Source organism: Ascidiella aspersa, chromosome 1 (assembly GCF_963924565.1).
Source record: "Ascidiella aspersa chromosome 1, kaAscAspe10.2, whole genome shotgun sequence".
In the NCBI taxonomy this organism is placed as follows: domain Eukaryota; kingdom Metazoa; phylum Chordata; class Ascidiacea; order Phlebobranchia; family Ascidiidae; genus Ascidiella; species Ascidiella aspersa.
The window spans coordinates 36,065,466-36,075,873 of NC_139447.1; the positions used below are offsets into that span (position 1 = coordinate 36,065,466).

Sequence of the window (10,408 nt, forward strand, 5' to 3'; positions counted from 1 at the left end):
GATTTGGGCAGAATATGGGATTGGCAGTACATAACCGTGTTGATGTATAAAATATAGCCAGTATTCGTACAATGTAATAAAACTGTTACAAAGCTACTTCTTTATTTTACACATATCGCTTATGAATTCACTTCCGTCGGCCAGATGTATAAGACAATGTGGCCTCTAAAATAATGGTCAAAAAAAGACATTTTTTTTATATTTATCAAACAAATTTAAAGGCTTGATTACTTTCAGCTTATACTTCTCATATTTTGTTCATGCTCATTGACTTGCGAAAGGGTTTGAGTTTATTATCGAGGCGAACATTTAATGAACTGCAAAGTTCCTTTATTGTAATTGGGCAGCTAACGGAAAGAGACAACTTTCGAGATGATAACGTTACTACCTTTCTACGAACACTATATATCACTATATCACTCAGCATTGGTAGATTGTTAACCAACATTTCAACTTTTTCCAACCCTGTTAAATATTACATCAATGACACAGTGCCCCCACACGTCGTTTACCGAGAGACAAGTCGGTTTTGGGTAACGCACTTGTTCTTGGATTCTGTCTCTGCCAGTCAGTCTTCCCTCAAAATTAAGGAAGTCCATAAATGTTTTAAGCAACTGAATTGGTCACCAGTGTTAACAACATGTCGCTATAACAAAGCTGCAAGCAAAGTCGTTTACAAATTACGATTTTATCAGCTTACGACGTGACAGCGCATAATGGGAAAAATGTCCCTCTTTTCGTTTTAGGCCAAAGGCATTCGCTGGTTTGCGCTTAATTTTAGATCAACGGTGATTGGATTTACTCACGTTGAAGGTGGTTTGTTCAATTTGGCTCGTCGGTTTTGCCGCCTTCAATAATAAATGACCGTGGCGGTGGTCGTGGTCTTGTTAAACACGTCGCGAACTTGCCTCAAACAAGCCTCTGGCACGCTCAGATTAAAATAGCTCGAATAATAGAATTCCTCAGTTGTTTAATATTTTTTTTTTACCGCGGACCCCTAATTTTTTTTGCTTCGCGTGACAACGGTAGGCAGGATATTTTCAAAAATGACGTCATATATTTACTTTATAATACAAATAGACTTTCAGAACTATGCTGAGTTTTAAGAACCCCTGTTTAAGAACCCCTGTTTTACCCGAAGAAAACTAAGAATTAGGTATTAATCAAAAACAGCTCCTCTGGTAATTGCTATTCTTAACCAACGTTTTGGCAACCTATGCAAGTCGCCTTCGTCAGGGTGAATGACACCGAAAGCTGGTAGTACAACATATGGAAAACACACAGAGAAAAATATGCAAGAAAAAGCGAGTTACAACATGAAGTGCGAGCTTTGAATGTCATTTACCCTGACGAATTGCATTTTGAGTTGATTTTGATCATTATTGAAGGTCCACCGGTCCGCAAAATTTGTTTTAAAACTTTACCGGCCCGTAAGCTAAAACGGTTGAGAACCACTGCTATAATATAGTACTCTTATTATGCTATATGATATAGCACTATGGCGACCAAAGCGTTCTTATGCCATTCAGGCGAGTTTAAACGGGTGCTTTTCTATTCGTGAGGCGGCGCCGCGGGGAAAATCATTATGGGCGACAGGCCGAATCATTAATTGCTCTCGGCCGACTTAATAAACTTGACTGCGAGGTTTAGCTGGCCGCTCTAAATAATTGATCGGTACCGAAAGGTTCTGCCTTTTCCGGGTCTTCATTGACTCCGAATACCATGCGCATTTTTTCCTGGTGACACGTGCCTATAGACCCCCCCTATATATAGGACTTGAGTTTAGTTGTATGCTCGTCTTTCGATAGGTGTTCTTCCAATTTCGATGGGACGTGCAGTCTTTGCATGGCCGTTTTCTTAAGAGCAAATAGGCGCAACTTAGAAGTTAAGGAATTTAGACGTGTAGGGATGTCAAAGCCCATACAAAAGTGTAGGATTTTAAAAGTTCCAAATATCGATTTTAACTTGAAAACATATTTTTAATTTGAAAACGAGGCCTAGTCGAAATGTTTAAAATGTTACTGCGGTATGGGCTTTATTATTTTTACTAACTCAAACTAATTATAAGGGTTATAAGTAATATTACCTATATTAAATTGCTATTTGTTGTATATTGTGTGATATATCAGGTGATTGCAAGTGTTACACGTGAAAGAAAATTTGAATAATCAATAAATATCTTAAGTTTCGAAATTATGTTAGATCTAGTTTGCTGCTTTTAAGACGTTAAGGTTTTTTTAATCGGGGGGAATTTTGCTCTAAATTTGTTCTAAATGTACAACAACGTAGCCTACAATATGACAAGTTGATTTTAATATTTTTACCTTTGTGATAACCTCTGGCTTTGTCGTTTCAGATAACTTGTAATTTATAGAAGTAACTCATTTAATGGCGACATGGTCACCTTAAGGCTGAGCAGCGAAATTCGACGAACCCCTTTATAGCCGGAAAAGAGAAACGAAACATAAAAAACAGAAGAAGCAACGTCTTCTAAAAAATGATCATACCGCAAAACCAGCTCCAAGACCAAAGCTCCGATCCTTCCTGGATTCCCGGAGACGGGACCACGAGCACTTCCGTCCGGCCAGAGTCGGAAACCTGGTGGGGAGGGGTCCCCAACGAAGGGCCCCCAGACCCCGAAAAACCCCCGCCACCCGGGCACCACCATCTTGGCCTAAAGCTACTCGACGTCTACTCGGATACTCCTCCAGACATCCCGACTCCAGTCATGGTGGAGGAGATCATCGTCTACTTCCTCGTCTTCCTCCTCTTGGTGTTCTTCGCCTTCCATCTGATCCGCTGCGTCCGCGCCACCCTGGATCCTTACCGCTCCGTTGCGCGAGCAGCCTGGTTCGAAACACTCAACAAGGCAAGATTAGAAAGTTTTCCTTGACGCTGTGCGCGCAACTTTGGTTGTTGCATCACTTCTCGTGAATTCCCGTCCAAATAGTTCAGTGGTTCCCAAAGTATGGGTCACGACCCAAACATGGGTCGCAGAGGGTAGCAAAATGGGTCGATAAAGTACAATTTAAACCTGTCCAAAATTGAACTGTTGTTAATTTATCTGAACCATAGCACCTTGAGATTTTTTTGGCGGTATTCAAGTCACTTTCTGTAATAAATTAAGTTGTTGTCAAAATTCAATTTTTTTTAACTGTCTGCTAATAATGGACTAAATTCACTTAAAACTAACATATTTTGTAGAAGTTTTAATATTTAGGGTAGCGAGTTGTTTACAAATCTAATTTTAGGTCGCCCTCAAAAAAGTTTGGGAACCACCGACATAGTTAGTACAACTGTGTAGACCTTGCGCTGCAGTTTGTTTCATGTTGTTTTTCGTTATGGCCGTACAGGGATGTCCGATAAAAGCAGCTGTTTCATTTATCGTTTGGTATCGGGTTTTGTTGTAAACAAGTCATTTTGAAATAACTTGAGACCAAGTTAACTTATTTCTGAAATATCTCAGGTACGAGACAAGTCCTTTCAGAAAAATAACACGTCATCAATTGCCCAGGTCATTATTAGAGCAAGGCAACTTAAAGTCAAATCATCAATAAAAAGATAAACAATAAACTATTAAAATTTGTAAACTCGTCTGATTATGAGCAATAACTCATCTGCAAAATACCGAAAAAAAAATGTAGATACCAAATCGTTTTTCGTGTAAAAATGGAGATAAAATGTTAAATAAAAGCATCTAATTTCAATCCAAGTTTTTTTACTCAACTATACTGTTCGAGTCAAGTGATTTGTACAAAAATCATTCAGTGCACTTCAGTCAAGTCAATGACTGTCACGATAAATCCACTTTCAGCCCGATAAACTGCAAAATGGCAATATTTCACTAATTAATTTGACCTATTGTGCCTATACTTGGCTATGATAATAACTTCGTTTTGGTTTTGAATCGGAAATTTAAAGTTTATCGGGTATTGGTGTTGCATCATTACAATACCAAGTATTGGACATCCCAGGCTGCTGCTGCTGCATGTCGATACCGTAATTTACTTCAAACATTTTCCTCTTTTTTAATTTCCTGCGCGATTACGGATCGTCGTTGAAACACATGGCGTGAAAATCCCGGGCGGGCGGCCGATATCGAGTCTATGTCATCGAAAGCCCAATAATCGCAGTGAGTGAATTGCAACATGTTTTACTCTGTGCGTTTGGTTTCACTTGTGTCATAGATGCACGGGCGTCTACTTATTTTATTCCTATTCCGACACTAAGGATTTTGGTAAAACGAATACATCCGTCTGATTTGATACCAAACGACGTATATTTCGTGACAAAATAGCCAAATTGATGATATAATTTTTTTTTAAATATATTTGCTGTAGCGATGGAAATCTAGGTTCTTTTCAGCGTCAATTTACTAGATTCGAAGCAAAAATCTTTATTAAGGGTTAAAACGGTACGTTTGAGCGCAAAATATGCTTGAAATGACTGTTAGGTTTTGGTATCGAATTAGCAATGATGGCACCCTCATATCATACTCACATACGATCACTTAGCGGGTTTAGCTTCCAATCCGATAGTATCGGCCATCTCTAGATTGCACGTGTGATTTATCACATATTGACTTATTTCTATTTTTACCGTGTCCTGAATTCAGTGACGCCCAGCAAATGGGTAACTTGCCTTTTCACTGATATTGTAACTCTGCGGTCGCTTTTTTACTTATAAAATATAAAAGCGAGACCAGGCATGATTTTATCTGTTGTAAATGCATGAAAGGGGTGTAGATTTTAGCAGCTTATGTTTTAATTTTTTGATCGTAGAAGTAGCAGCGGACGTTCTGTCTGTATAGGTAACTATAGTGAAAGATTAACTTTATGTTGGATATTTTTGAAAAGGTGAGAAACTTGTAAGCACCCTGAACCTAAAACCCCTGTGCGTAAAACCTATATATTTCCACTGAACACACGGAAATATGATCTAATTCCTAACTTGACTGTCAGAACAAATTTCGATTGATTCATGAAAAAATTTATCATGTTCTAAAGATAAATAAATTTAAACGCCAACACATATATATATACTAGGTAGAGTTTTTTCTTATTCTTTTTGCTTGGTGATTGGCCAGAGCGAATGGAGAAAGAAAGAAAGCAATTTGGTTTAGGTTTCGCATAATATAGCTTAGGCGGTAATTTAAAAAGATTTTTAACTTTCAAAATAATAAATTTATTTACAACGGTGCTAAGCAATGAATTACTTTTTAAAATTTCGTTTAAAGCATTTTATTTTTTATTTCAGCGCGAATTTAACTTTCTCGGCTTTAAGACGAAATACCTAGGTGTCGTTTAAATCTTCATAGAATTATCGACATATCTCAAAACCGAATAAGAAAAGGAAAAAATGGTCGACAAGCGCGAAATTACATCGATCGTTAATCATGACCCGACATTGCAATGTTAAGGATAAAGTCGCTGAGATTAAACAGAAAAGTAATCACTGAAAAACGAGAAAAGCTTACAGATCGATGCACGTAAAGGATGCGCCAGTTCAGTCCTACATTTCGGTTTGGTAATTTCGACAGTAAGACATTTGGCCGGGGAGAATTTCTCGAATAAAATCTTAAATAAAGTATGTTTACGCATGGCAAAACTCCATTGAGTGCATTTTAGAACACTTTTAATATTGAATGCTATGCCGTAGAGGATACAATTAGACTTAGGTACGCTATGCACGGATCATTAAGTCATACTTTTCATTATTTTACCTATTTTTTGTTCTTTCCTTGGTGATAAACCATTACGATTTTGATAAAACATTACGATTTTTAAGGCAATTTCTTCTAATAATGTAGTGATTTTTATTATTATTTTTTATTACCTCCCCCCCCCCCCCATTTTAACGCCGCATACCGGAACACTTATTTTATCTTGCCCATGTATTAACATGCAAGCAGACGCTAAGCGGATATGCCTGGTTTTAAACCGGCAAGTTAGAATAGAGGTTTTGCGAACCCTTTTTTACCTATTTTATAATTGCTGATTTCAAATATTTTTGATGGGTTAAATTAAAATAGCAAGTCACAGCTTCGCGTAAGACAGTCTTTCTCAAATCAATAGGTCGTGACACAAAATAAGTCCCCGTTAGATTTTGTTGGGTCGTCGACTGCAGCAGTTTGATTTTTTAAGATTGCTTTGAGGTTGGTACCCAGCTTAAGAAAACACAGCGTCAAAAAGTATCCAAAAAATAGGTTTCTTGGCCCCAAAAGAAAGGCAAAAACAGCATAAAACGAGAAAACAAGTAATCGTCTGTCGGATACAACGGTCGCGCTGTTTTTGTGTCCGATTTGTCCGCCGCTCCATCCATAATGCATGACGCGCTGAGAGAGAATCGCGATTGTCGTCAGTGTAAGTGGCTTAGCGGGCGGGGATCTGTCTTTTCTCTTCCCAGCAGCCTTAACGCCACGCCAAGGTGGATGCTGACCCGGCTTTGCATCAAAGTCACGGTCGACATTCGAGACATGCCCCGAAACCAATTGCGCATCGTCTGCGACGGAAAGTGATTGGCGAAACGATAAAAAATCGATTAGGTCTTTGATGAAACGGCATTTTTCTTTCTCGCGACCTTTCAAACCGAGGTAAAGCCTCTTGCGCGGAATGTTGGCGATCCTTTTTGGCCAAGTACAGTTCTAAAGTAATGCAAGAGCTGATTTTGTTCAACGAAGATTTCGTCTTTAAACTTGCCGCGTTTTTCAGGTCCACAAATTGTGTCTCTTATAAAATTGCCTAAAAAGTACAGCTGCGTGTCAATAGGACATCCGCGTAATTGCGTTTAGGTGTAAGATTTATGTCAAAAGCTACATATGAAGGTACAAAAAATAGTAATATTAAAGTACAAGAAATAGTAACTAAATTAAAAAAATATTAAATGTCAAACCAGGACTTTTCATCTGCCATTTGTACACTCATGTCTATAGCCTTTGCCATACCCCAGTTGACAAACCACCACAGTTAACATGGCACCAGGAAATGAGCTTAAACAGTAACGTGATCACTATCAAGGCTGTGTTTCGCGACGACATAGTGTGCCTTGAGAAATTCTGAAGTGTGCAGCGGATCTTTGCGTAATTTAAAAATGCAATTTATTAGGGTGCACTATGCACGGATCTGTAATGTAGGTTGATGATAACTTGCAAAGTCAAAAAGGTGTAGATCGACAGCATCTTGATTAAGACGTTTCGATACAAGCTTGCATCATCTTCAGTTAATGTGACTGAGAAGCATAATGCCCCTACTATAGAAACTCAGTAGGATAACAATTGCGTCCCATCTCTTATAAGTGATGCTTAAATTGATTCTCAGTCACATTAACTGAAGATGATACAAGCTCGTATCGAAACGTCTTAATCAAGATGTTGTCGATCTACTCGACCTTTTTGTCTTTGCAATTTGTTATGCACGGTAGCTGATCTAGGCTATATTCCATGTGTTACGGAAGAACTATGACTGAACTAGATCGTCATATAAAGATATAACGGCGTCGTGTTTCCTTTCAATTCCTTCGTGCTACGAAGCTAACCACTTGAGAGTCACTATTTTAATCAAACGAAGGGTAATCCAACCACTACAATACTGAGCATACGGCTTTAGAATGCCCTTTACTTTTTTAGACTAATACCCAGACAGCGGAGGCGTAGCCAGGGTATTTTGCGCCCGGGGGCAAACTATAAAATTGGCGCCCCTCATCCATGTTTAAGCACATTCTCTAATACATTAACAAAATATAACTTACTTTATACGGAAAAAGAATTAAAATTTTAATAGAATGTTGTATTTAAGGAAGAAGCAGCCTCATTTCGGCATATGTAAGCCTAATTTTGGCGCCCCTGTACCTTGGCGCCCGAGGACATATTTACCCCACCGGTCCCCTTAGCTACGCCTCTGTTATGCAGTATAGGCAAGACCGGGAATAAAACATCGGTTAAAATGCTCACTAAACGCCCTGCTGCATTGCAGAGTTCCGGAAGGGTGATCGTCAAACAGAAGTCGGTGGTGGAAATCGATTCAGACTGACGCACGATTCTGGCGAGAAATTCCAGCCTATCTCCTGACGTTGACAAGAAGAGAGCAGCGACCTTTTCACCCGACCCCCAGTCTCCCTGCCGCGCCACATTTGAGGAGCTAGCAGAAGCGACGGGAACTGTTTCTTTGAAAGCGAGCGAAAAGCGAACGAACCGACTGTTTCTTGCCACTTTTTTTGCGTTTGCTGTGCAATCAAACGCCCTGTTACTTGCCAAAGCCGCTCCGACGATTTTAAAGTTTTGGACCGAAATACTTATTTGATGTTGCCCATGCTCTGCCATGTATTGAAACGCAAGCAGACGCTAAGCCAGCGGTTCTTAACCAGTGCGCCATGGGAACATTTTGAGTGGGCCACAGATTAATTTTATAAAGCTAGATTTAATAAAGAATTAAGTTTTATTGTGTCACTACACTCAATTTTACAGAAATAAAGGCTTGGGAAGGAATTTAAATTTATTGTTCAGCAGCTAGTATCTCACTAATGCACGGTTAAAGAAATAATCTGTTTTGAAACATGTTCTGCTGTTTTTTGTTCTAAACCTATTTCACAGTTGTTTTTTGCATAAACATTTATTGGGTCACAGAATTTTTGTGCAACGAAAATGGGCCACGAAAGAAAAAAGGTTGAGAACCACTGCGCTCAGCAGATAGGCCTGGTTTCAAACCGACAAGTTTGAATAGAGTTTTACAAAACTTTTCTTGCGTATTTTATAATTGCTGATTCCAAATATTTTTTATGGGTTTAATTTAAATAGCTTTAAGTCACAGCTTCGCGTAAGACGGCGTTTCTTTTATTAGTAGCCACCACGGAAACAAATGAAGCTAAAATTAAAGAAGACATGGTTTATGTTAATTAAGTTTGAATTTATTAATGCTTTTGTTTTATTTGTGTTTTGTTTGCTAAACGTGTTTTTGGTTACAAAAAGTTAAGTGACCGGTATTCGATCGCCCAGCCTTTGCATTTGAAGGTTATACTTATTTGCAATCGCCGCGAAAAAAGGTTTAGAAATACTGGCGCAATATGTTGCGAAATACCATACTTTATTCCCCTTTTATTAAATATTTGGCAATAGTCTTTTTATTTATTGTCAGTGTCGGGGTTTCCCCACCCCGTAATGACGCACCAATAGATTTCAAGCCGCTTTTAAGGGTATGCTCGACAAACAAATTCACGCATAACTCAAGGAACTGCGACAAATAATGACGTCATAAGGGGTGAATTGGCGACAGCAGCCCCTAAAATAAAATCCGCCTACGCGATGCGAAGAAACGACATCGATTATTATTATGATAGTGTTTCGCTTGGCTCGCACAGTGCAATAATAGCGCTTCACGTCTTGAGGATTTTATTTGTACTGGAAAGATCGGCATAAATATTAAACAGGCCCAGCGTTTCGACAACTGCCCCCAGTTTATTGATTTTTGCGCCCGTCGCCTCGGAATAGACGAGACGCGTCGCTATTTACAAACTGTAATAACCGGCAATCTGAACAGCATTAATATTTCAAGCAGGAAACAACGGTCATGTTGAATATTTATGAGCCATACGCGCCACAGCAATTGTAGCAATCGCGCGACTGGATTGTCATTTGTTTTACAAACAGACGTGCCGCAAAGGACAAACACAGCAAACGTTCTTCAAAAAGAGATGACAAAAATATTGCTATGTCGTGACTGACATCACATTAAAAATTCGTGGAAGTTTATCAATTTTTTTGTGATTGAAAGAACGTCCCCGTACAATGCTAAAACACTATTTTACGCAAGTTTTGCTCAAGCCATATTTCGCTAGAACGCCAACATTTTTTACTTGTGAACAACGAAAACTTGTTTGAATTAAAACCTATTGCGGGTTGTGATTGTTGCTTGTAACCTAATTTGAAGTGCTTAGTAGAAAATCAGGAAACATCACTCACTGTAATTACAGCGGGTATAGAGGCAGAAAGTCGCCAAATTCTAAACTATAAATTAGTCCCTTTTATAGAGGCAGGTAATGTTGTAAGCCAAGTCATTTAGAAATGACTGAAGTCTAAGTCAAGTATTTAGTGAAATACCAAGTTCTAGTCCAGCTCCAACTTTACAGCCTGTACATCACCCATTTACGTAACTAAATATAGGGTGGATATTTAGTAAACCACTCTTAGACGTGTCATATAATAATTTATCCTATCACAATACATACATGCTATTCCACCATTACAATTAACGCACGTCGGGCCCTTACCAAGTCGTACTCTTTATCGGGGTAGTTTTACCTAGTGGTACTCCCGAGTCCCCTGAGTCCCGATAACAGCAAAACAAACCGACTCTGTTGAGTCCTTAAATGAGTCCGCAGCCCTAGATAAAAGTGAATTAAGTATTTCTACTTTGAT

At 38.8% G+C, this 10,408-nt stretch overlaps 1 protein-coding gene across 1 annotated transcript; it reads left to right on the forward strand.

Annotated features, from left to right (window-relative positions):
- Window positions 1-2,472: 2,472 nt before the first annotated feature.
- LOC146170285 (uncharacterized) lies at window positions 2,473-9,895 on the forward strand. Its single transcript, XM_083389000.1, has 2 exons — window positions 2,473-2,869; window positions 7,971-9,895. The coding sequence occupies exons 1-2, from the start codon at window positions 2,498-2,500 to the stop codon at window positions 8,025-8,027; spliced, it is 429 nt and encodes a 142-aa protein (XP_083245126.1). The 5' UTR covers window positions 2,473-2,497; the 3' UTR covers window positions 8,028-9,895.
- Window positions 9,896-10,408: the final 513 nt, after the last annotated feature.